At 50.3% G+C, this 26,648-nt stretch overlaps 2 protein-coding genes across 2 annotated transcripts; one reads left to right on the plus strand and one right to left on the minus strand.

Moving 5' to 3' along the window:
- Positions 1–466: 466 nt before the first annotated feature.
- Positions 467–10,392, minus strand: DDX49 (DEAD-box helicase 49). Its single transcript, XM_053298685.1, has 13 exons — positions 10,029–10,392; positions 9,135–9,258; positions 8,728–8,813; positions 7,897–8,018; positions 6,974–7,161; positions 6,624–6,764; positions 6,140–6,215; positions 4,980–5,056; positions 3,813–3,910; positions 3,545–3,619; positions 2,284–2,372; positions 1,990–2,061; positions 467–1,434 (listed from the first exon to the last, which is right to left on the minus strand). The coding sequence occupies exons 1-13, from the start codon at positions 10,141–10,143 to the stop codon at positions 1,249–1,251; spliced, it is 1,449 nt and encodes a 482-aa protein (XP_053154660.1). The 5' UTR covers positions 10,144–10,392; the 3' UTR covers positions 467–1,248.
- Positions 10,360–26,648, plus strand: COPE (COPI coat complex subunit epsilon; the record flags this gene model as incomplete). The annotated part of the gene is made up of 10 exons (XM_053298686.1): positions 10,360–10,827; positions 14,679–14,741; positions 15,133–15,233; positions 21,893–22,045; positions 22,326–22,379; positions 23,579–23,660; positions 24,458–24,613; positions 24,759–24,827; positions 25,445–25,519; positions 26,359–26,648. Coding segments are annotated over 10 exons (1,269 nt in total), but the record flags the coding sequence as incomplete, so codon positions are not given.

The raw sequence follows: 26,648 nt of genomic DNA on the forward strand, positions 1-26,648 counted from the left end.
CCGAACCCGTTCCCACCCTGCAAAAAGGAAGAAAGGGAGAAACCCCAATGGACATCTGGTTTTGCAGCAGCTGCAGGGAACACTTATAATTTTATCCTCTGTCAATGTCTAAAAACTTTTGGTGTTGTTGGTGTTGTTGTTTTACTTAAACCGAAAGCTGCATCTCCAAACCCAGAAGTGCGTTTTTAGCCTTGTGAGTTTTAAACTTCCGGAATGGGAAGTAAATTCCGTCTCCTCCCACTGCTAATTGGTATCCTCAGTCATTTTGCTGCATCTCTACCTGGCACAGTGAATTAATTACCCAAATCCCCCTTGACGTGACAGAAGTATCCAGCCCCAGTGGAGGCCAGCTGGAAGCAGAGCTCAAATAGTGGCTCACTAGACAAAAACCTCAACTGGGTGCTGATTTTTGATTTGAAAAGCCACCAGAAAAAAAATATAGTGTTACAGATATCTAGACAGAATGGACCTCTTCGGAAGTAGGATTTTTATTTTGATTTCTCCCCCAGAGCAGAATTTGGCACACAATTTTCCCAAAGGAAATGGCCATATTTACTGGGTTACTAACAGCAGCTGAAGGAAGTATGAAAACCCAGGATGACCCGGGGGGTGGGCTGATTTGGGAAACTGGAAGAGCAAAACCTCCAGTACGTGAGATCTTGGAATCAGTGTGGCTGGCTTGAAACAGCAAGGCTGTTGGCAACGGGCCCAAAGTGACATGGAATAAAACCCGTTTCCTGGGACAGAAGAGAGACTCAATCAGGGCAAGAGTGCAGCCAGGCCTGAAGGGGAAGCTACAAGAGTCTCCGTGGCAAAGGCTGACGCTTCCCCTTTCTTCTTGGCCTGCGGCATCTCTAAGGGGCGCCCATGCCGTCTTGAGGACTAGGAGCTTGAGCGCATGGGTCGTCTTGGAAGACTTGCAGTTTCAGCTGGACTGCATCCCGACCCAAGACACTCTTTCTTTCCACATCTACCACCGCCTGGTAAAGCCCAACTCCCAGCAGGACTCGCTTCCTGGCAACGTGTGGGGCGGACAGGTCAGGAACGCCCCACGTAAGAGTTGGGGTTTTTGGAGCCCGGCTTGGGAGAGAAACTGTTATTCTGGCTGGGCTGCTGGGTGACTGGCCAGGGAGCAGGAAGTCGCCCCTTTGGGCTGGGGGGAGAGGTGGGGGCACTTCCCCTCCCCCAAAACTGTCAAAAAAAGGGGGGGGAGACAGAGACGGCAGCCTCGGCCCCAGTCTCTCGCTGCTAAGGTTGCAGTGGGCGCGGCTGGGTCTCTGCGGCTGCCCGTTTCCGCCTCCGCCTGGCCCGCTTCCGCTCCAACTGCAGCTGCTGCTTCTCCTGCAGCGTCTGCTGGACCCGGCTTCGGAAATCACGGTTCTTCTTCTTGATCTTGGCCAGCTCAGCCTTCCGCTGCTCCTCGAGATCTGGATCCTGAGAGGGATGCAGGAGAGAGAGAAGCTGGAGAGCCAAGGAGCAGCTCCACTGGCCCAAGAGATGCAACGCGCCCTGCCGTGCGGGCCAAACCCCCTTCCCCAGTTCTGGTCTTGGCTTGGTAGGGCTGCTCCGGGGCTTGAAAGAGATTTGCAAGCAGCCGAGAGTGGAGGCCGTGCTCTGCGGCAGCTGTAGGCAGGTTCTTTCCTTCCCCTCCACCCAGACTCCTGACGCACTTGCTTGCCTGCATCTGGAGACAAGAAGACGCCTCCCCTGCTAACTGAGCAGAGAGGCACCTTTATTAAGTGGCGATTCTCTTTACTGAGCAGACGGAGAGCAACTGGCCGTCTCCATCCCCAGCACAGCATCCCTCCAGTGGCTGTTGCTGGTGATCATCTGTTTCTTTTTTGGATTGTGAGCTCTTTGGGAACAGGGAGCCATTTTATTTATTTATTTCTATGTAAACCACTTTGGCAACTTTTGTTGAAAAGTGGTATAAAGTATTCATCATCATCATCATCATCATCATCATCGTATTCCCCCCTGCCCACACACCTTTCCTTCTAGGATCATCTGCTTCCGCTTGTTGATTTCCTTCTTCTCGTCAAAATCTGTAGCCTCCAGCCTCTGGGGGAAGGGAAAGAAGTTTTATAAGTTTTATTCTTGTGCTTCCAGTTGCATCTTATGCTGATGAAAGCAGACGACGAATGAGCTCCAAGAACTACTGCGACAGCACAGGGCCGGACTGCCGAGATCCGGGTGCAAAGAGTTTCTCTGCAATGAAGCTCACGGCAAAACACCACCACCACCACCACCGGCATCCCCTCCTGCCCCAAAGGCCTGGCTTACAATCTCGCATTCCCGTCGGACCACGTTGACTTGGGTGAGGATGCTCAGCACGGCTTGCTCCTCCACAGAGAACTCCTGAAGCTTCATTTCTAAAAGAATGCCAAAACAGAAATGGCATCTTGAGGACTAGCAGCATTTGTCTGCCTGTGTCCAAATGACCAACCACTCTCCCCACATCGACCGCCACCTGGGAAAGTCACACTCCACATTGCTTGTTGCAAGTGGTGGAGGATAGGCTTGGAATTATCACTTGCATCTTATACATGCAGAATTGTGTTTTTGGCGTTCCTGGCTGCCTGGGCATTCTCTCTGCTCAAACGCAAGCCTGAACTTCCACAAGTCGGCTATGCTGGTTGTTGGGTCACTTCCAAATTCCCAGGCTCCCCTGGCTACATGAGCCAGCTGGGGTGGTCGGGGAACCTTGGGCGGATGTCCACTGTGGTTTTTGACGAGATCTACACCCTGAGAGATGGGGGGGAAAGGCAATAGCCCTGCAAAACTTCCAGCTTTCAGTGTGTTACCTTACTTTTATTGTCCTGTCCACTGGGCCTGCAGCAGCCACATTTGCAATGGTGTTTTCAAAGCTTTTAGAAATTTTATCAATGTTGTCAGGGATGGAAATGAAAGACGGCAGGAATGTCCTCCAAAAATGACTCCATGGAGTACAACAATTGGTTCACTGTTACCCTGAACCTAACTTTCCTCTGGGCAAAAGTGACTGCAATTTTACCCTTCCCTTTTGGGGGGAGGGGGTCCTAGGGATAAAGAAGTGTATTTCTCATGCTGCCTCTTTTTACAATTCAAAATTGTAAAATGTGACCCCCGCTAACTTGGCAAAGAGGCACCTTTTAATGTGGCGATTCTCTTTATTTTGCAGGGGGAGAGTAACTGGCCCTATTCGCCCCCAACACAGTACCTCCAATTTCTGTTGCTGGTGTCTATCTTGTGTTTCTTTTTAGATGGTGAGCCCTTTGGGGACAGGGAGCCATCTTATTTGTTATTTCTCTGTGTAAACTGCCCTGAGCCATTTTTGGAAGGGCGGTCTAGAAATCAAATCAAATCAAAATCAATGGAACAGAGCTGCATGATGTAGCACTATAAACACAGAGAAAGCTGCGTGCAGCAATGCGACTGCCCGTTTCTAGGGGGGCAGATGTCGCCAAAAGCCACTATGTGCATTTGTCCCCCACCCACCCAGCTGGTATCGATGGCCAAAATCTGGGGGCCAGGCTCACAGACTACCTGCCACCCCACAACTTACTGATCTGCTCCTCGATTGCGTGGACAAGGTGGATGTCGTACTGCGTCACCAGCGTGAGGGCCCTGCCGTGCCGACCTGACAAGGACGAGGAGAGGCAGTGGAGATCGCAAGCAGGGTAGATACAACTTCCATCCCACCCCCACCTGGCTTTCTCATTGCTCCAGAGTTCCCGCTCCCGAGCAAGTCATGGCTCTCTGTTACAGCTGAACAGTGGCTCATTCTAACTGCATTTGGTTTCAACGAACTGGGAAGATCTCCTTCCTCTTACCTGCACGGGCCGTCCGGCCCACCCGGTGGATGTAAATTTTTGGGAGGCCCGGCGTGTTGTGGTTGATGACCACTTGGACGGTCGGGATGTCAAGCCCTCTAAAACCCCCAAGCAAGAAAAATGTTGGCAGTATTAATATCAGCATCATTTTAAAAGGTACTTATAGACCACTCCTCAGAGTTTTTCAGTGCAGCTTTATATACAATAATAACAACAATAATAATAATAATAATAATAATAATAATAATAATAAACTTTGTTACCCACCCCATAACAAGTTGTTCCCTGGATGGCTCACAACACCACAAAAGTAAAAACATCCAATTAAGACACAACATTTCAAAACTTTTTTTTTTTAATCAAATTTTTAAAAGCCTTCACCTGGCATCTAAAAGAACAAGGCTAGCTGGGCAAAGGGGTACCCTTTTAACGTGGTGATTCTTTTTACTTAGCAAGGGGAGAGCAACTGGCCCTATTCACCCCCAGCACAGTATCTTCAGTGGCTGTTGCTGGTGTCTATCTTGTGTTTCTTTTTAGATAGTGAGCCCTCTGGGGACAGGGATCCATCTTATTTATGTATTATGTCTCCATGTAAACCACTTTGGAAACTTTTGTTGAAAAGCGGTATATAAATATTTGTTGTTGTTGTTCCATAAACAAGGTGCCACCACTGAAAACATACTTGCTGGGTGACTCTGGGCCAGTCACTTCTCTCTCAGCCTAACCTACTTCACAGGGTTGTTGTGAGGAGAAATTTAAGTATGTAGTACACCACTCTGGGCTCCTTGGAGGAAGAGCGGGATACAAATGTAAATAAATAATACTTCATATATATTATAAATATATAAGTACATATATCTATCTTGCCTATTTTGTTTTGTTAATCAGCAATATACACATAATTTACATGTAAGTATAATGTTTTATTTTGTTAACAAACTTGGAGTTGTTAAGAAAAAGTAAGAAGCATTCTTTTATACAAACACCTTTAAACACACTTGGACACTTATTTCAGTTGTAGTTGTTCCCTAAAAAGACAAAGGATTCCAGTGTTTTTGTTTGTTTGTTTGAAAAACGGAGTCCCTCAAGACTCCCCTAGGTCCATGAAACTTTTTTAACTCTCCAGGTCTGTAAAAAATGCAGACACCACCATGAGGCCTCTCCCACCTGGCAGCCACGTCCGTTGCTATGAGGATCTTAAAGACGCTGGATTTGAACTTCGCCAGAGCAGCAAAGCGCTGTTTCTACAGAGAGAGAGAGAGGGAGGGAGGTGGAATGGGGATGAGACTGTGAACCGCTCTCTGAATAGGTAACTGGCACAGTTAGATCATGGTGCCAGGCACATTATGTAGTACATGAGAAGGGGTCTCTGCCCTGAGGAGCTTACAGTGTAAAATTTGACAACAGAAAGAATGGAGATGGGGTATGTGGGGAGAAAAGTAGTGATTGTTGCAGTTATGCACACATAGGTTTAGTTACAAAGGGGCACAAGGACAGAGGGTGGGCCAAAGGCTTCCAGGAAAGGTGAATGTAAGAACAGCCCTGCTGGATCAGGCCCAAGGAGGCCCATCTAGTCCAGCACCCTGTTTCACACAGCGGCCCACCACTGAAAAGCTCACAGGCAGGAGCTGAGGGCATGCCCTCTCTCCTGCTGTTGCTCCCCTGCAACTGCTATTTAGAGGCATCTTGCCTCTGAGGCTGGAGGTGGCCTGTAGCCACCAGACTAGTAGCCATGAATTTGTCTAAGCCCCCTTTAAAGCCATCCAAGCAAGTGGCCATCGCCACATCATGTGGCAGAGAGTTCCATAGATGAACTATGCACTGTGTGAAAAAGGACTTCCTTCTGTTGGTCCTAAATTTCCTGGCCATCGGTTTCACGGGATGACCCCTGGTTCTAGTGTGCTGAGCGGGGGGTGGGGGGAAATGTCTCTCTGTCCACTCTAAAGGAAGCCAGAGGGGTGGCCTCACACAGGTGCTCAAAGACTCAAAAGAGCAGCAAGGGGGAAGGGTGGGGGGTCTGTAAAAACGAGCAGGGAAGCCATGATATTTTGGGAGGGCATTCGAGGCCCAAGTCACACCCTTTCAGAGGGACCTGGAGATCTAGGGGGCTCTGGGAGGGGCTTTCAGGCACAAGGGGCAACGGGGCAAAGATGTTTCTAACACAGAAGAGAAACCGCGGCTTGATTTGTGCCCACTGTGGCGTCGGGAGGGGCACACAGGGGCTCGGGCACTTTGCCACAACCGTCGCAGCCTGAGCGTGAGGGGGAGGACGGGGGAAGCTTCTGCCCTTCCGCCCCGCAAGGGCAGAGAGGCCCTCGGTTGCTCACCTGCTTCATCATGGAGTGCAGAGCCACCGAGGGAAAGTTGAACTTCCGCAGCATCATGTTCAAGATCTGGCAGGTCCTTTCAAAGCAGAGGGAAGTCCAGTTACTCTCGGGAGGAAGAAGGGAGGCCGGAGTGCCTCGAGTAGGGATGAGCACGGAGCCGGTTCGGAGGCCCTTCGTGACCGGTTCGAAAGTCACTTCCGGTTCGAGGAAGCACCGGGGCAGCAAGGCGGTACGCTGCTGCCCCGCCGGAGCGTTTTCAAAAGACTGCGCCGGCGGGGGAAATGCGGCAGGAAGGGTAAGGGCACCCTCCCTGTCCTTAAAGATATTCCCCGCAATCTTCGAACTGCAAGGTGCCGGTTCCATGCACACTACGAGCCTCAAGCGATTGGGGCAGGCTTGGGAGCCCCTTGCTGCGTCTTTGCTCCCCCCTCCCCAAAGCTGGCAAAAGAGAAGGGAAGGGGCTGCAGGCCACACCCAGACTCACTTGCAAGTGTTGGTGAAGATGATGATGGACCAGTCTTCGTGTTCATCCTGGAATGTCTGGACGAGGTGCACCAGGTAGGCGTCCTTGACCTTTTCGGGCACCAGGAGGTAACGCTGATCGAGCTGCTCCACTGTCCGCACCCTGGTTGCAGGGAAAGGTGGGTAAGGAGACCTGTGCAGGGTCTGAGACGGGCTCAGAAGCAACCAGTCAGGCCTCGGAAGGCTGCAGGTGCTTCTTAAAGGGTTAAAAGTCTTTGGAAAAGGGGGCCACCCTTGCCCCTTTGTGCAGCCGTGGTTGGAAATCAGTGACGGGGAGAGGGGGAGTCTGCAGGCTCAAAGCTCAGCACTCACTCGGAGGTGGACTCCCAGAAGAAAGGCTCGTTCATGGCGATCTTCTTGAGCTCCGCCAGGGTGTCGGTCAGGGTCGCGCTGAAGAGCAGCGTCTGCCGGCTGGCCGGGACAGCGCCCAAGATCACTTCCAGGTCGTGGGTGAAGTCGGTGCAGCCTTGCTCCAGCAGCCGGTCGGCTTCGTCTAGGACCTGAGTCGAAACCGGGGGGCGGGGGGGGGAGGCAAACCGAGTCCCCGAGTGAGAGCTGTGTGAATCCAAGCAAGGGGAGGAGCTCAGGTTTTGAATCGGATCGATTCGGCTAAGGTGGGTTGAAAGCAAATGTAGGGGAACTGTAGTTTGGCCTAAAGGTTCTTTGGGTGGTTGCTAATTAATGGCTCAGCAACGACCTCTGCCTCTTTATAAGACTTATGCACATAATTTTTAAAAAACTGGAACAAATAATCCACGAGAACAAACTGACCCTGATGTTTCCCCTGTAAAGGGCGATTTCTTTTTGTTCATTAATCTCTGGCTGCCTTGCGTTTTTTTTAAGAGCGGTTCAACTGCTGGGAGAAATGGATGGTAGTAATGGATTTATAAGACAGTACATGAAATCGGCGGGGGGGGGCTCCTCTGCAGGAGGTCTCTTTAAAAGGAGCATTGTGGGGGTACGTATGCGGAGGGCTTTAAGGCAGCAGTGCACCCTCAGGATATGCCACGCATGCTAAGAAATCAGAAGAAGCCGGCAAAGCCCTTTTCAGAGGAAGCGGCGTGTTTTGGGACTGTGCCCCCAAAGTGCTGAAGGGCTAGCACAAAAAGCAGCGACACCCAACCCCACTGACCAAAGTGCCAGGATTCGAATACTGGACCTTCTGCATGCAAAGCACCCACTCTGCCACTGAGCGACAGGTCCTCTCTCCCGAATCATAAGGCAGCGGGGCTCACCAAGAACTTAATCTTTCGAAGACTGAAGGTGCTGGAACTCCGAAGGTGATCTGCCAGACGGCCCGGGGTGGCGACGACGACATGAGGCTTCCGGGAGAGCTCTAAAGCCTGTGTCACCATATCTGCAAGGAACAGGAGGAGACAACTCAGCTCTTCCCCAAAGGGTTACATCGGAAGCTGCCTCCTACTGAGTCTGACCCTTGGTCCATCTAGGTCAGTATTGGCTACTCTGACTGGCAGCGCTCTCCAGGAGTTACGACATCCTTCCCAACTCACCCGGGACATACCACCATCAGGGACGTTCTGCATGCAAAGCAGAAGGCTCTCCCACCTGAGCAATCGTTCTTCCCCAAAGGCTTTTGGTTCCCACCCTATTAGCATGTGGATTCTCCAAGGAGAATTTCTTCCCCAGGGTTTGAGTCACCTTCAAGGGTTTCGAAGTTTCTTAATCCGTGGATGGAGAGAGGCAACTTGAGTTTTGCAATTAGCAGGGAGGAGCACTCTCCTGCTGCTGGAACATAGGAAGCTGCCACATACTGAGTCAGACCACTGGCCCATCTAGCTCAGTATTGTCTTCACAGACTGGCAGCGGCTTCTCCAAGGTTGCAGGCAGGAATCTCTCTCAGCCTGATCTTGGAGATGCTGCCAGGGAGGAAACTAGGAACCGTCTGCTCTTCCCAGAGCGGCTCCATCCCCTGAGGGGAACATCTTCCAGTGCTCACACTTCTAGTCTCCCTTTCATATGCAACCAGGACAGACCCTGCTTAGCTAAGGGGACAAGTCATGCTTGCGACCACAGGACCAGTTCTCCACTGCAGGCCGCTGACCTACCCATTCCCCCAACGATGATGCAATCCTTTAAGCCAAGCGGCTTCCCGAGGACCCGGAACTGTTCTGCGATCTGATAGGCCAGCTCTCTGTTGGGCAAGAGGAAGAAAATTAGCAAGGAAATTAGTTTAAATTAAAAGTTGATATCTGCTATAATGTTACATTTTGGACATGAGTCATGACTGGTCACCTGCTGCTCAAGGTGCCTGGCAAATTAAAAAATGACAGGTCCCTGCCCCAAGGAGCTTACAATCTGGAATTCTGACACAGAGGCGAGAAATGGAGGTAGGGGAGGACAGGGGGAGAATAAGCAAGGAGGCATGGGGAGATGGGATGATGGAAAAGGCGGGAAGAGGATTGACAGATGCAAGAAAGGCAGCGGGTGGCCCGTTCCAGACGCTATCCCTCACCTGGTGGGTGTCAGCACGAGGCAGAAGATGCCATAAGGATCTTCAGAGAGCTTCTGAAGGACCGGCAGCACAAAGGCAGCAGTTTTGCCACTCCCGGTCTTGGCACAGCCCATGCAGTCACGACCTGTGGAAGCCAGAGTTGGTGTCTTTATAAAGTTAAGAAACAAACACACACATTTATATCCCACTCTTCCTTCAAGGAGCTCATACATGGTTATTCTTATCCTCACAACAACCCTGTGAAGTAGATTAGGCTGAGAGAGACATGACTGGCCCAGAGTCACCCAGTGAGTTTCATGACGGAATGGGGATTCGAACTCGGGTCTTCCCAGTCTTAGTCCAACACTCTAACCACTATTTGTGGTTGCAGTTTTGTAAACATGCTCGTTTATCACCGTTCCAATTTGTTGTTGTATGCACCTGCAGCCCACTTTAAAAAGCAGTGTTCTTGTGAGCAGGGGGGGGAAGAGAGCCAGCGTGGTGTAGTGGTCAGAGTAGTGGACTAGGACCGGGGAGATCCAAGTTCAGCCTAACCTACTTCACAGGGTTGTTGTGAAAGAGAATTATGTAGTACAGCGCTCTGGGCTCCTTGGAGGAAAAGCGGGATATAAATGTAAAAATAATTTAAAAATAATAAGGTGCACTCTGGACATGCTCTGAGGGCAGTTCACCACACTTCTTCAGGCAGCTGTGCCCGTGTGGGCGGGGCTTCTCTCTGAGGGGCGGGCCTTAAGGGGCCTGAAGGCGGAGCTTAAGGAGGAAAGTGGGCTTGGAGCAGGGATGCCTAGGGGCGCATGGGGGCGTGGCTTCAGTTGGCCGTTCGAAGGGGCGCGACCTTAAGGGCCGTTGCGCAATAGATGGGGCGAGCCGAAACCCCCCCCCCACCGCGGTTACCTTGGAGAGTGGGCGGAATGCAGGCCTCCTGCACCGGAGTAGGCCTCGTCAGGCCTAGCTGCTCCGCCTGCGCCACGAGCCAGGGCGCCAAACCCAGCGCCCGGAAAGCGGCCATGAGGAGAGCCGGACACGCCGTCAACAGCGAGAAGGCGGAAAAAGAGGGAGGGAGGATAAATAAATCCCGACACGCACTGCGGCGGAGTCGCGGGAAGTTGGCGTCACCGCTCGCTTTCCCCGCGACGTCATGTGCCCGCGTCGCCACTCAAAGAGAGCAATCCACGAGCCTGAATTTATTAAGATATATTTCTGAGCTTCTGCCTGAATTGTTTTATTGCTTATATATAGGTATGGTTTTATAAGGGGTTTCGAGAACCGGCCTGACTACGATTCCCAGCATTCCCCGCGGCGAGGCCGCGTCCTCCTATACCGGCGCTGTCTGCCTGACGTCACGCCGCAGTCAGACGAGAGACCGAACTACCTTTCCCAGTATGCTTTTCGCCTAGAGCCGCCGACAGACTACCGGGTGTTTCTGGCCGCTGTGATTGGCCTCTCGGCTGATGGAGGGCGCGGTCCAGAGAGGGCCGGCCAATCGGAGCTTCCCGGGGTGCCTCACGCGAGAGGGGAAGGCGGGCTAGCGGTGAGACATACGTGTCAGGGACAGGAGCGGAAAGCAGCGGCAGCAGCAGCGATGGCCGCGTCCGTGGCCGGGCAAGGCGAGACCGACGAGCTCTTCGACGTGAGGAACAACTTCTACATCGGGGCTTCCCAGGCTGCCATTAACGAGGCGCAGCGCGTCAAGGTAAGACCCGCTAGGCGGTGTCAGGGAAGCCACGCCCCTCCCCCGAAGCCACGCCCCTCGAGGGTCCTCCATAGGCGGATGCAGGCGAGACTCCAGCAGGGGAAGGAAGTGGGGGAAGGCGTGTGTTCAACCGGTGCAGTATTCCCTCTGAAGAGCCTTCCGGTGAAGAGGCTGCACCTGCAGGGAGGCTTTTCTTTCTTTTTCCCCTGTTGCGTTTTAAGAAGAGTTTGGAACATACAAACGTAAGATCAGGCCCAAGGAAGCCCACCTAGCCCAGCATCCTGTTTCCCACAGTGGCCCACCAGATGCCTCTGAGGAGCTCACAGGGAAGAGGTGAGGGCATGCTCTCTCTCCTGCTGTGGCTCCCCTGCCACTGGGATTCAGAGGCATCCTGCCTCTGAGGCTGGTGGTGGCCTCTAGCCACCAGACTAGTAGCCATGATAGGACTGTCCTCCATTAATTTGTCTAAGCCCCTTTTAAAGCCATCCAAGCTGGTGGCCCTCACCATATCCTGTGGCAGAGAATTCCACAGATTAATTATGTGCTGTCTGAAAAGGTACTTCCTCTTCTTGGTCCTAAATTTCTTGGTCTTCAGTTTCATGGGGTGACTCCTGGTTTTAGTGTTGTGAGAGGGGGAGAAAAATTTCTCTCTGTCCACTCCTTGCATAGCTTTATACACCTCTATCATGTCTCCCCTTAGTTGTCTCTTTTCCAAAGTAAAGAGCCCCAGATGCTGTAGCTTAGCCTCATAAGAAAGGTGCTGCAGGCCCCTGATCATCTTGGTTGCCCTCTTCTGCACCTTCTTCAGTTCTACAATGTTCTCAAGATACAGTGACCAGAACCATATGCAGTACTTCAGATGTGGTCACATGATAGATCTGTACAAGAGAACTTAGTATTTTTATTTTCAGTCTCCTTCCTAATGATCCCTAGCATGGAATTAGTCTTTTTCACAGCTACCATGCACTGAGTTGACACATTCAATGAACTGTCCACCACGACCCCAAGATCTTTCTCCTGATCAGTCACTGACAGCTCAGATCCCGTCAGCTTATATGTCAAGTTGGGGTTTTTTGCCCCAGTATGCATCACTTTTAACTTCTTTGAATTGAATCGCATTCGTCATTTTGTTGTCCACTCCGCCAGTTTGGAGAGATCCTTTTGGAGCTCCTCAGTATCTGTTTTCGATTTCACTATCCAAAATAGTTTAGTTTTGATATACCGAAAATCCGGTTCTTTGGGTGGTATCGACGCCAATAATTGATGCCACACAGAGGAAAAGTGTAAAGGATTTTACTTCTGCAGTAGCAAGGCAAGAGGGGCTGCAAAGCCCAGATCAAATGCAAGTTCTACAGAGTTTCAAGTAACTATTTATACATTTCTAAGTTCTTTGTTCTACATATCTATGACATAGCAGTACATTGAAAGAAAATACTTTAGCAATTGCATAGTAGATCAATCTCCATACGCATCAAACATCAAGCAATTGACACAGCATTGACATACAACAGTCTCCAGAACTCTGTAATTCACAGTTTGTCCTGCCCCTTTTGTTTAGTTCTTTGGTCTTATCTTGCCCAAATGTCAACTGGTTTGTTATTGGAGAATGCCAGGGCCTCATAGGGCCTCTGTACATTGTTATCTTCCAAGGCTAAGATGTGCCTCCTTGGAGGAGTGAAACTAGCAATTTCAGTTTACATTCTAAAGGTTCAGAGACAGCTCTGGTGTGAAGAAAGGAAGTGAAGTGAGGGCCTGTGGGCCCAACTATATTCTAAAGGTAACTTAAGAGTTCAATATTTGGTCACGAAATGGTTGTGCTTAGGTTCAGGCCTTGGGCCTGTATGTAGTGTTGTTCTGTGTTAAATATAGTTTTATGGGAATTGGGGTCCTGGGTTATATCAGTTTCATCTGCAAATCTGGCCATTTCCCTGCTTACCCCAACTTCTATATCATTTATGAACAAGTTAAGGAGCACTGGTCCCAGTACAGATCCCTGGGGGACCCCACTTTTTACTCCCCTCCATTGTGAAAACTGTCCATTTATTCCTGCTCTCCATTTCCTGTCCTTCAACCAGTTCCCGATCCACACATGAACCTGTCCCCTTATCCCATGACTGCTAAGTTTACTCAAGAGCCTTCGGTAGGGAACTTTGTCAAAAGCTTTTTGGAAGTCTATGTATACTGTGTCACCTGGATCACCTTTCTCCACCTGCCCATTGTCTCTCTCGAAGAACTTCAAAAGGTTGATGAGACAAGATTTATCGTTGTAGAAGCCATGCTGGCTCTCCTTCAACAAGGCCTTTTCTCTTATATATGTTTAACAATTTTGTCCTTAATTATGTAAACTGCTTTGAGAACTTTGGTTGAAGAGCGGTATATAAAAATCCGTAGTAGTACTTGTTAGCTATGCTGACGTCCTCCTGAACTTGGTGGTACCTTTCCTCCTTCTTGGTATACATTCTAATGGAGTTCCTATTATTGTGGTTTTGAATAAGTGCTTTCTTGGTGATTTGGCCCTCTTGACTTTTCCTTTCAACTTCCTTCTTACCAGTCCCCTCATTTTAGAAAGGTTTCTTCTTCTGAAGTTCAGTGTTAGACCTCCTTGGCGATTCTCTCCCCGCATGTAAGCTGATCTCACTATGGTCACTGTTCCGTAAAGGTCCATGACACTGACATCATGCACAAGATCCTGGGCACCACTCAGGATTAAGTCCAAGGTCGCCTTCTCTCTGGTTGTTTCTGTGACCAACTGTTCTGGGGCACAGTCATTCAGCATATCCAGGCATTTGGCCTCTTTGTCACTAGCGGACTCTGAATTTACCCAGTCTGCTAACTTGGCAAAGAAGCACCTTTTAATGTGGTGATTCTCTTTATTTAGCAAGGGGAGAGTAACTGGGCCTCTCCCAGTGACTGTTGCTGGTGTCTATCTTGTTTCTTTTTTAGATTGTGAGCCCTTTGGGGACAGGGAGCCATCTTATTTTTATTTATTTCTCTGTGTAAACTGCCCTGAGCCATATCTGGAAGGGGGGGGTATAGAAACTGAACTATTATTATTATTATTATTAATATATGTGGGCATTTGAAGTCATTCATTATTACAGATCAGTCTCACTTTGTTGCCTCTCTGATTTCCTCCTGCAACTCCTAAGCACTGTCAGCATTTGGATCAGGGGAGAAATAGCACGTCCCCAGTAGCACATTTCCTTCCAGGCCTGTATTGTCACCCACAGAGTATCTGTGAAAGCCTCTGGTCTTTCTAGGTTTCCAAGGAAACCTTGTTGGAATCTATCCCTTCTTTAACATACTGTGCTACTCCACCCCCAATCCTCCTCCTCCCTGTCCTTTCTGTAGAGTTTGTGTCCAGGAATAACAGTGTCCCACTGGTTCGCACTGTTCCACCAGGTTTCCATTATGCCCACTGTATCTATGACTTCATTAACAACCAAGCACTCCAGCCTGCCCATCTTGGCTCGGAGGCTTCTGGCATTGGCATATAAACACCTATACCCTGAGTCTCTTGCCTGGCGTTGGCGTGTGCTATCTCCCTTCTTGTCATTTGACCTTTTTTATCACCTGCCATGTGTTTCCATCTGCTCTAATCCTGGTTCTACTCTGTTTCCTTCTGGTTTCTCCAAAAGATTTGCACCCTCGCACCTTAGGAGATTTTGCCTGCTGAACCAGATACCACCCAGTTCCTGTCAGCAACCCCGCAGCCCACTTCTGCCTGAGTCAGCTGTGTGTGTTTGGCTGCTTTCCTGCTTCTGGGGTGTAGCTGTGCAGAAGCAGATGGGTTGGTTTAGAAGCGCTGCGCCGAAAGGTTGCTGCAGAAACTCTTCTCTTTCCTTCTCCAGCCATCCAGCGCCGAGAAAGAAGTGGAGAGGGACATCTTCCTGTACCGTGCCTACATCGCCCAGGTGAGGTTGAAGGGTTGAACAAGGAAAACTGTTCAGTCGGCAGCTTTTTGGGTTGCTTGATGCTCCTAAAGCTTGAACCTGCATGCTGCCTTCCATATTTGAATGGGAGACTACATGTGAGCACTGGAAGATATTCTCCTCAGGGGACAGAGCTGCTCTGGGAAGAGCATCTAGGTTCCAAGTTCCCTCCCTGGCAGCATTTCCAAGATAGGGCTGAGAGAAATTCCTGCCTGCAACTTTGGAGAAGCCGCTGCCGGTCTGTGTAGACAATGCTGAGCTATGGTCTGACTCAGTATATGGCAGCTTCCTATGTTCCTATATGCTACTGTAACTAACTCATTTTATGATCCATGAAACAGATTTCTTTTTCACTTTTATTCTCTTTGGACAGCGGAAATATGGCGTCGTGCTGGATGAAATCAAGCCCAGCGCGTGTCCAGAACTTCAGGCCGTGCGGATGTTTGCGGAATATCTTTCTAGTGAGAACCGGAGGTGAGTTTGACAGTGGATCGCAAAAATGCACAGTAGGAAAATTCAGGACAGCAGCAGGATTGTCTGTGCTATTCATTTTTTTAATTGCAAAAGCACTGATCTGTTTTCTTTGCACAAGCAAATCGAGTCCTCTGGTCGTGATGTCTGAAATGCCTCACTAACATCATTGTGGAGGTATTTCCACAGTCAGGGCAAAACTGCAAAAGAGGGCCTGGAGAGAGGACACTGTTTTCAGTGTTAGCAATAGTGTTGTCGCTGATTGGGGCCTTATTCCATCAGCCAAGGCGAGGTAAGCAGTTGCAAGTGGCCAGTGCCCATTCCATGGCACACTAAGACTCCTTAGGCTAACTCCCTAGACTAACTCTTTGTCTAAACGTCAGGTTTTCTAAAAGCGCAAAAACCCTCTTATTTTATTTTTCTGTTTTTTAGCCTACTTTCTTTAAGGGAAGTAAGCTTATGAGATCACTCGGCTGTGTGTGTGTGTGTGTGTGTGTGAGAACATAAGAACAGCCCTGCTGGATCAGGCCCAAGGAGGCCCATCTAGTCCAGCATCCTGTTTCGCACAGTGGCCCACCAGATGCCATTGGGAGCCTACACTCAGGAGTTGAGGGCATGCCCTCTCACCTGCCATTACTCCCCTGCAACTGGTACTCAGAGGCACCCTGCCCTTGAGGCAGGAGGTGGCCTACAGCCCTCCAACTAGTAGCCATTGATAGACCTCTCCTCCATGAAGTCATCCAAACCCCTCTTAAAGCCATCCAGGTTGTTGGCTGTCACCACATCCTGAGGCAGAGCGTTCCACAAGTGGATCACGCGTTGTGTGAAAAAGTACTTCCGTTTGTTGGTCCTAGACCTTCTGGCAATCAATTTCATGGAGTGACCCCTGGTTCTAGTGTTGTGTGAGAGGGAAAAGAATCTCTCACTCTCCACTTTCTCCACACCATGCATGATTTTATAGACCTCTATCATGTCTCCCCGCAGTCGTCTTTTTTCTAAACTAAAAAGCCCCAGGTGTTGTAGTCTTGCCTCATAGGAAAGGTGCTCTAGTCCCCTGATCATCTTGGTTGCCCTTTTCTGTACCTTTTCCAGTTCAACAATGTCCTTTTTAAGATGTGGTGACCAGAACTGTATGCAGTACTCCAAGTGTGGTCGCACCATCGTTTTGTATAAGGGCATTATAATGTTAGCCGTTTTATTTTCAATCCCCTTCCTAATGATCCCTAGCATGGAATTTGCCTTTTTCACAGCTGCCGCACATTGAGTCGACACTTTCAACGAGCTGTCCACCACAACCCCAAGATCCCTCTCCTGGTCCGTTACCGACAGCTCGGATCCCATCAGCATATACTTGAAGTTGGGGTTTTTCGTCCCAATGTGCATCACTTTACACTTGCTAACATTGAACTGCATTTGCCATTTTGTCGCCCACTCCCCCAGTTTGTAGAGATCCTTTTGGAGCTGCTCACCATCCGTTTGAGATTTCACTACCCGGAAGAGTTTGGTATCATCTGCAAATTTGGCCACGTTGCTGCTTACCCCTGCTTCTAGATCATTTATGAATACATTAAAAAGCACCGGTCCCAGTACAGATCCCTGGGGGACCCCACTTCTTACTTCCCTCCTTTGTGAAAACTCTCCATTTATACCTACCCTCTGTTTCCTGTCTTTCAACCAGTTAGCAATCCACACATGTACTTGTCCCTTTATCCCATGACAGCTAAGTTTCCTCAGGAGCCTTTGATGAGGAACTTTGTCAAAAGCTTTTTGGAAGTCCAGGTAGACTATGTCAACTGGATCACCTTGATCCACACACTTGTTGACACTCTCAAAGAAGTCCAAAAGGTTGGTGAGGCAAGATTTACCTTTGCGGAAGCCATGCTGGCTCACTCCCAGCAGGGCCTGTTCTTCTAGGTGCTTTACAATTTTATCCTTGAGGATGCTTTCCATCAATTTGCCTGGAATGGATGTTAGGCTAACTGGCCTGTAATTTCCCGGATCTCCCCTGGATCCCTTTTTGAAAATCGGTGTTACATTTGCCACTCTCCAGTCCTCTGGTACAGAGCCCGATTTCAGGGATAAGTTAAATATTTTAGCAAGAAGGTCGGCAATTTCACATTTGAGTTCTTTGAGGACTCTTGGATGGATGCCATCCGGCCCTGGTGATTTGTTAGCTTTCAGTTTTTCCAGACAGTTTAGAACATCATCCCTTGTCACTTCTATCTGACTCAGCTCTCTAGCCTCCATCCCTAAAAAGCCTGGTTCAGGAACAGGTATATGCTCAGTATCCTCTGCCGTGAAGACAGATGCAAAGAACTCATTCAGTTTCTCTGCATATCCATATCCTCCTTAAGAATCCCTTTCACTCCCTCATTGTCTAATGGTCCAACCGCCTCCCTGGCAGGTTTCCTGCTTCTGATGTACTTAAAGAAGTTTTTGTTATTCCCCTTGATACTTTTGGCTAAATGTTCCTCAAACTCTCTTTTTGCCTCCCTTATTGTCACCTTGCATTTCTTTTGCCAGAGTTTGTGTTCCTTTTTGTTCTCTTTGTTTGGACAGGCCTTCCAATTTCGGAAGGAAGTCTTCTTCCCTTTTATGGCTTCCTTGATGGTACCAGTTAGCCATGCTGGCATCCTCCTGGACTTAGTGGTACCTTTCCTCCTTTTGGGTATACAATCTAACTGGGCTTCTAGTATTGTAGTTTTGAGTAAACTCCATGCACTCTGGAGCAAAGTGACTCTCCTGATTTTCCCCCTCAGCTTTTTTTTCACCATACTCCTCATTTTGGAGAAGTTTCATCTTCTGCAATTCAAAATGTCCGTGTTAGACATCCTTAGTGATTCTCTCCCCGCATGTATGCTGAATTTGATGGCACTGTGGTCACTGTTCCCTAAAGGGTCGATGACACTGACATCATGCACCAGGTCCTGGGTGTCACTCAGAATTAGGTCCAAGGTCGCCTTCTCTCTGGTCGGTTCCATGACCAACTGTTCTAAGGCACAGTCATTTAGCGTATCTAGAAATTTGACCTCTTTGTCCTGACTTGAATGTGAATTTACCCAGTCTATGTGTGGGTAGTTGAAATCACCCATAATTAAAGCCCTGCCTCTCCTTGACGCCTCCCTGATTTCCTGCTGCAACTCCCAGTCACTGTCGGCATTTTGATCTGGAGGGCGATAGCACGTCCCCAGTAGCACGTTCCCTTTCCGGCCTTGTATAGTCACCCACAGGGATTCTGTGGAGGACTCCAGTCCACCTATGTATTCTAGCTTGTTAGATTCTATCCCTTCTCTAACATACAGTGCTACCCCTCCTCCAAGGCGCCCCTCCCTGTCCTTTCTTTAGAGTTTATACCCAGTGATAAGTGTCCCACCGGTTCTCACTGTTCCACCATGTTTCTGTTATGCCCACTATGTCTATTTCTGCGTTAGCAACCAAGCACTCCAGCTCACCCATCTTGGCTCGGAGGCTTCTGGCATTGGCATACAAGCACCTATACACTGAATCTTTCCCCTGATGTATGCTATTCCTTTGACTCTTTGACCTGCTGGCACAGCCTCCCGTCTGCTCTTTATGCAGTTCTGCTCCGTCCCCATCTGTTTTATTTGAATTCTTTGCAGCCTCACACTTTAAAGGATGGCTTTTGCCAAACGGGATACTGCCCAGCTCCCATCGGCTGTTCCCCAGGTGTCATTTTAAAAGCTGCTCTGCAACCTTTTTGATTTTAAGCGCCAGCAGTCTGGTTCCATCTTGGTTCAAGTGCAGCCCGTCCCTTTTGTACAGGCCTTGCTTGCCCCAAAATGTGTCCCAGTGCCTAACAAATCTAAACCCCTCCTCCCGGCACCACCGTCTCATCCACGCATTGAAACCCCTCAGCAATGCCTGTCTCACTGTACTTGCGCGTGGAACAGGTAGCATTTCTGAGAATGCTACCTTGGAGGTCCTGGACTTCAGTACGCTACCTATCAGCCTAAATTTGGCTTCCAGGACCTCCCAACTACATTTCCCCACATCGTTGGTGCCGACGTGCACCACGACAGCTGTCTCCTCCCCAGCACTGCCTAGGAGCCTGTCTAGACGCTGCGTAATGTCCGCAACCTTCGCACCAGGCAGGCAAGTCACCGTGCGGTCAACACGCGGGTCACAAACCCATCTCTCTATCCCCCTAATGATCGAATCACCAACTACAAGGAGGCCCCCACCCCCCAGAGGAGTATCCCCTGTGCGAGAGGATATGGGCTCATCATCCACGGAAGGGGTCCCTTCTAAAGGAGCATCTCCCTCTTCCTCAGACTGATGTCCTCCTTGCCCAAGACCTTCAGTCTCCCTGACAGCAGAGGAGCTACCGGCCCGGGAGTGGGATGCCTCTATCACATCCCTGAAGGTCTCGTCCACATGCCTCTCTGTCTCTCTGAGCTTCTCCAGATCCGCCACCTTGGTCTCGAGGGAACGGATTTGTTCCCTGAGAGCCAGGAGCTCCTTGCACCGAGCACACACCCACGACTTCTGCCCATGGGGCAAATAGTCGTACATGTGGCACTCTGTGCAATACACTGGGAAGTGCCCCTTCCCCTGCTGACCTTCTATCTTCATGCTGTTTTAGTTAGCTCTTTACAGTATTTAGGGAGCTTATTGTCCGTTTATTAGATAGTTTATTAGGATAGGTCTCAGCTGTAATGGTCAGCTATTTAACTGTCCAAACAGCCTTTCCCAAGAATATGAGGGATATGAGGGAGGGATATGTACTTACGTTCTCTTCTCCACCAGGCTCCTTGTGATCGTGATTGCGACGGCGATTTCAGGGGCTCGTTCCAGGCTCCCCCGCACACTTCCTGCTAAACTCCTACGTCCTGTTTGCTATCCCTGTTCGCTGTGCTCTGTTTGCTATGCTCTCGGGCCTTCACCTCATATGTAGAGTAGCCTTCCAACTGTCACACAGGATGAGAGCCAAAGGAAAGGAAATGTGGGGCCCCGCCCAGCCCTAGCTGACTCCACCCCCAACAATCAGCAAACAGTGCCTTTAGGGAACCCTAAGAACTCCTAGCCCTCTGATATCTTAACCCTAACAAGGAACCCTAGCAAGTAACACTCACAAAGATAGAGAGACTAAGACCTACCCTTTAAAGAGAAACAGCCCCTGCAAAACTCTCCTCTTCTTGTTAGTTTGTTTGAGGGAGAAAAGGCTAGATGCTTAGAAAGGCTTGCTCACCTTCTCAGCTGTGTCTGCTCTTCGCAGAGTAGCCTTCCAACTGTCATGACTGTGTGTGTGTGTGTGTGTGTGTGTGTGTGTGTGTGTCCCCGTCCGTCCGTCCCTCCATCACCTCAGTGGCACAGTTTGTGACAATGCCATCCACACCAATTCAAGATGGTGGACCCATGAACGCTTGAGGTGCAAGTGGCAAACTTGTAGACTGTCGAACCAAATCTGGTACAGTTGTAGTGAGTGACACACAGAGACACCTCAATGGCATGTTTTGTGATGATGTCATCTACCGCAATTCAAGATGGTGGACACATGAATGTTTGAGGCACGAGTGGGCTAACTTGTGAACTGCCTGACTAATTTGGACCAAATTTAGGCCAGTTGTAAGGATAGTGAAAGGAAAGTAGGCAGAATAGTTCTTACCAGAACAGCTTGTTTTCTTTCAGCTTGGTGGTTAATTTGAAATGTTTTAAGAGACTTAATGGGCTCTTTAGTGGATTTTCCAATCATGTTGACAGCAGCTGCATTTTCTTGTTGCTGCTAGTGCAGTTCTTTAGGGCTTTATTTTGAAAGCTGAAGCAAAGTGTCTTGAAAGTGTCAGTGAACCATGGTTAGCTGGGCCTCCTTTTTAAAGGGGAAATGGAAAGGGAACAGCTCTCAGGCTCAGGCAAATTTTCCCGTTCTCCCATTGTTGCCTCACACCGCTTCTGTTTAAACTGATCCACACAGGCGTTTGGTTAATTCTTGCAGACGATCACTCTTTGTCGCTCATCCACAGCAGTCATTCCAAAGTTATCCAAAACTCCGAGTAAGCCGTTAAGAAATACTTTTTAAGGCTGTGACAGTCTTTTGTGCTTCTGCTCAGCCGTCCCTTGGGAATTCTTACTGGGTAGAAAAATCGGGCGGGTATAGGGGTTAGAGCAGAGATCTCCACTGCGTTTCAAGCGGGGGCCACTTTGGCAAAAACTCTTCAGTGAGAGAACCGTTTCTCACTGTGCTGACCTCCACATAGGATTGTGCTTTTCTCCGTGCTGGAGGGGCCTCCGGAAGAACGATGAAGCCCTCCCTTAAGAGCTCTGGGAGGAAAGCCCCGGGAAGGGCTCCACTTCCCAGCATTCTGTGCATGCCTTCCAAGATGGTGCTGGGGCTCAAGAGCCCCCCACCCCAGGTCCTGGGCAGGGCACAGCACTGCACAGTAAGAATGGCCGTCCCTTCACGGTGCCAGGGGGACTGTGAAGAGTGGTCTGCTTCGGCCGAAACATCACACAGGCTCCCTAAACCATGAAGAACAAACACTGGGTTAGAGTGCTGGGTTGGGGAACTGTTGCTTTCCTGCCCTGCGTGTGGCCTTGCCAGAGGCATCTGGCTGTCCCCTGGTGGGAACAGGAGGCTGGGTTAGACAGTCTCGTTGTAGTCCAATCCGGCACCTTGAAACTTCTGCTGCTTTCCCCTTTTCGAGGGATGCGATTGTGGCCGAGCTGGATAAGAAAATGGCCAAGAGTGTCGACGTCACCAACACAACTTTCCTCTTGATGGCGGCGTCCGTCTACTTCCATGACCAAAATCTGGATGCAGCCCTGCGTACGCTGCACCAGGGGGAGAGCTTGGAGTGGTGAGTGGGTTCTTTCTCCGGTGGAAGAGAGTTCCAAAGTCTGTCTGTCTTCACTTGCTTGCTTGGCTGCTTCTTTGCTATACCTTATACTTTACCTTTCTGCCAATGCACTTAGATAGCGGCTGGGTGGCCATCTCTTAGGGATGCTGTAGAAGATTCCCGCACTGGGCAGGGGGGTGGACTAGAAGGCCTCTGAGGTTCCTCCCAACCCGTCAGTGGTTCTAAAGGACCAGGTAGCTGAACGATGCTGACCTTCTGCTCTTGCTCTGGTTTCTTCCAGCATGGCTATGACCATCCAAATCCTTCTCAGACTGGACCGCCTGGATCTGGCCCGGTAAGTTTGCCAGCGCTCCTTCCCATGGATGGCAGCATCAGCGTCCATCTGATGCTGCGCACATCTCTTCTTAGGCTGCCGTGTTCTCCTCATCCGGGGCAGCTTGGCTGCATCCATGGGAGATTCTGCTTCAAACCTGTGTTGCTCGGAACCTGACAACAGCTTTGGTCATGTGGTTCTTTCCCCCAAAGCCCCAAAATCTCAAAAAGACCAGCACGGCGGCCAGGTTGGTCTCTGGGTCATTTAGGAGAGGCCGTATCACTCCTGTGTTGAAAGAATTACACTGGCTGCTGTTTTGTTTCCGGGCAAAATATAAGGTGATGGTTATAACCTATAAGGCAGCTCAGGCCCTGGGTATTTAAAAGAATGTCTTCTTTGCCATGAGCCCCACGGAGCCTCCCCATTTCTGGCAACTTTTAAAAAGGCGCTGAAGACACATTTATTCACCCAGGCGTTTAATTAGATTTATGGTCTAAAATTTTAATGCTGGTTTTAATGTTAATGTTTTTAATGTTTAAATGATTTTAATTGATTTAGTTTTTATTTTAACTGTTACTTAGTTTTGTTTTTTTGTTTTTTGTAAATCGCCCTGAGCCATTTTTGGAGGGGGGGGGTATATAAATCAAATAAATAAATATAATGGATGGGTTTTTTAAAAAAAGTATGCTAAATGTTGGAAAACAAATAAATCTGGAGAATGAGGACTCTCTCTCTCTCTCTCTCTCTCTCTCTCTCTCTCACACACACACACACACACACACACACACACACACACACACACACACACCTACCTACCTCAGAGAGACCTCTCCGTGGGGCTCAGAGAGAGAGACTAGATTTTGGGGTTTTTAGTCTGCCCTAACTTGTTGAGTTAGTCCAAGGTGTTCTTCAAACTTGGGGACCCCCTAGGTGTTGTTGGACTGCAACTCCCATCATGCCCATCCACAATGGCTGAAAGGCATGATGGGATTTGAAGTCTCAACAACAGCCTATTCGTCTAGTAAAAAAAGTATTGCTTTTTGATGGGTGGCTGAGCTGTTCCCCACAGCCGAACGGAACGGATCTTGCTGGCTGCTGAAAGACGCAGCCGTGATCTTCCAAGGGAGCCACGCTCACTTTGAGCAAAGATGCGAAAACACGGACCAGGGACCCATCCTTGGAATCCAGACGAGTGGCTGCTTTTCCTTTCTCCCTTCAAGGAAGGAGCTGAAGAAGATGCAGGAGCAGGACGAAGACGCCACCCTGACCCAGCTGGCAACAGCCTGGGTGAACCTAGCCGTGGTGAGCAGCCGTGCTCTGCAATCCCATGCCAAGGGCGGAGGTGGAGAGGAGAGCTGGTCTTGTGGTAGCAAGCATGACTTGTCCCCATAGCTAAGCAGGGTCTGCCCTGGTTGCATCTGAATGGGAGACTTGATGTGTGAGCACTGCAAGATATTCCCCTCAGGGGATGAAGCCGCTCTGGGAAGAGCAGAAGGTTTCAAGTTCCCTCCCTGGCTTCTCCAAGATAGGGCTGAGGGAGATTCCTGCCTGCAACCTTGGAGAAGCCGCTGCCAGTCTGTGAAGACAATACTGAGCTAGATAGACCAATGGTCTGACTCAGTATATGGCAGCTTCCTATCTTCCTATGTTCCTATGGATTTGCACCTTTTTGGAAGCGGAGGTGCTTCTGTGACATCACTGACTCACCTCTTCTACCTCTCCCAGTCCCCCGGACCGATTTTCCAGCTCTTTATTGTAAGAAAAACCTGCATGTACTTGTGAGCAGGGCAGGAAGGCAAGTCTCCCCCCTGCCTTTTGCTTCTGGTAATTGGGATTTACAGGTAGACTACTTCTGAACATGGGGGTTCCGTTTAGCTGTCGCAAGAGCCCTGAAAGCGGAGGCAAAGGGTTTATCTGGTCCGCATTCTGTCTCCAACTGCAGCTGGCCAATTTTGGTGCTCTCTGACTTGCCAGCTGACCAAATTGTTTTGACCCAGTCCAATGCCCGACGATGCCCACCCCTGTACCCCAGGCAGCCACGAGTGCTAGACTGGCGGGGTTCCTCTGTGTTTGATCCCTGGCGTCTTGTGTGTGTTCAGGGTGGCGAGAAACTGCAGGACGCCTACTACATCTTCCAGGAGATGGCGGACAAGTGGACGTCCACCCTGCTGCTGCTGAACGGGCAGGCGGCCTGCTACATGGCCCAGGGCAAGTGGGAAGATGCGGAGGGGGTGCTGCAGGAGGCCCTCGACAAGGTGGGTGCGCCCGGAGAAAGCCCCCGCCCGGGATCTGGCCTGGGGGACCCTAAACAGGCAGCCGGCTTCCTGCCGACGCGCCTGCCTGGCTCCCCTCCCCTGCTGAGGCCTGACGTTTCCTCCCTGCCCCCTTTCTCCCGTACAGGACAGCAGCCACCCCGAGACCCTGGTCAACTTTGTGGTCCTCTCGCAACACCTGGGGAAGCCCCCAGAGGTGAGCCCAGCACACGTTTCCCAGGGATGGGGCCGAGGACAGAGGAACCCCCGTGTCGGTGGACGGGAATTGAGCTCGGTTCGGCTCACGCATCGGGCAACCCGTGTCGCGCAGAGAGTTGTCCCTTTTTGTAGGGACAGGCCATAGCTCAGCAGCGGAAGCCCTGCTTGTCGTGCAGGAGGGTCCAGGTTCAATCCCTGGCCGCATCGCTAGGCAGGGCTGGGAGAGATCTTTTTTCCGGAAACCCTGGACAACGGCTGCCGGTCAGAGCAGGCAGTGCTGAGCTGGATGGGTGAGAGGTCAGACTCGTACGAAGCGGCCTCCAGCTGTCAGGGAGGGGCCATAGCTCAGTTGGTAGCACGCCAGCTGTGCATGCGGATGTTCCCAGGTTCAATCTCTGGCACCTCCAAGTAGGGCTGAGAAAGAAAGACCCCTGTCTGGACAGAAGCTGCCAGTCAGAGTAGACAGTGCCAGAGAGCTGCTGCCAGTCAGTGTAGACAGCACGGAACTAGATAGACTAATGGTCTGGCTCAGTAGAAGGCAGCTATGTATACCTTCTTCTTTTTTTGTTTTTACTCTTTACGGCATCTAACTTTCTTTCTTTCTTCCATTATAAGGTGACGAACCGTTACCTGTCGCAGTTGAAAGATGCCCACCGGAACCACCCCTTCATAAAGGAGTACCAGGCCAAGGTAACGCACCCCTCCGGGCTGGTCTCTCCAGCTTTCACGCCTGATTCTCAACCAATTGACCGACACGCAGGAGCCCAATAAAGGGCAAAGGCCTTCCAGAACATTGACAGCCAAACATTCTTATTTTTACATTTTATATCCCGCTGTTCCTCCTTGAAGCCCAGAGCGGTGTCCTACATACTTAGGTTCCTCCTCACAACAACCCTGTGAAGTAGGTGAGGCTGAGAGAGAAGTGACCGTCCCAGAGTCACCCAGCAAGTCTCCTGGCTGCTGAATGGGGATTTGAACTCGGGTCTCCCCGGTTCTAGTCCCGCACTCTCACCACTACACCACGCTGACTCTCACTCTCTAAGACCCACACAGGCCTGTTTCTAAAAGCAGGCCTTCCTTGAAACTCCCCCTCGCGTCTCTGCATGTGACCTGGATCGGGCTGTGACTCGTGCAGAGAGGCGGCGGGAGCCTCCTCTGCGGGCCGGTCGCCTGGCCACGTCTCTGCATCCAGAGCTGCAGAGCGATCCAGCTACACCGCAGAATTGCCCAGCAGGGTCCGGCGGGAAAGAGGCAATCACAGCAGCAGCAACTCCTCCAGAGACACAGCAGGGGCAGCCTCCAATGCGGCTGGGTGTTTGGGGCTCCTAGGAGACCCAGAGATTTAATTACTGTTTGCAGAGAGGATGTCTCAATTGAGAATTAACAGGCAAACACCACCTGTTAGCAGCGACTTGCCATGGGACAGGTGTGTGTGTGTGTGTGTGTGTGTGTGTGTGTGTGTGTGTGTGTGCGCATGCGCTGTTGTGTTAACCCCTTGAGCGCTAATTCTCCCTCCCGTTGCTTTTCAGGAGAACGACTTTGAGCGCTTGGCTTTGCAATACGCTCCCTGCGCGTGAGGCTGGCGGCAGAAGACCAGGCCGCGTTTTTTTCTGCAAAGTGGGGATCAGTGCCCCGCGACGTCTCGGAGGGCCTTGGCATCTCCCTACCAAAGCGGACACCTTTTCCGTGTCGTTGGCGAGCCGTGCGGGACTCTGCGTCCCCCGTCCGTCCCCGGTTTTGAGAAAACACTGATCTATGGGAAACAGAGACTTCTAAATGCCGTGGCGTTATACATTCCCAATAAAGCCTTCGCTGGGCG

This window comes from Hemicordylus capensis, chromosome 2 (assembly GCF_027244095.1).
Source record: "Hemicordylus capensis ecotype Gifberg chromosome 2, rHemCap1.1.pri, whole genome shotgun sequence".
Lineage (NCBI taxonomy): Eukaryota > Metazoa > Chordata > Lepidosauria > Squamata > Cordylidae > Hemicordylus > Hemicordylus capensis.

Bases quoted from the DNA above. Each gene is read 5' to 3' on its own strand.
- DDX49 (XM_053298685.1), bottom strand. From the start codon at position 10,143: ATGGCCGCTTTCCGGGCGCTGGGTTTGGCGCCCTGGCTCGTGGCGCAG. The intron at 8,814-9,134 runs GTGAGGGATAGC...CTTGCCCAACAG, and splicing joins CTCGTGCTGACACCCACCAG to AGAGCTGGCCTATCAGATCG. The intron at 3,911-4,979 runs GTGGGAGAGGCC...TGGGGGTTTTAG, and splicing joins GCAACGGACGTGGCTGCCAG to AGGGCTTGACATCCCGACCG.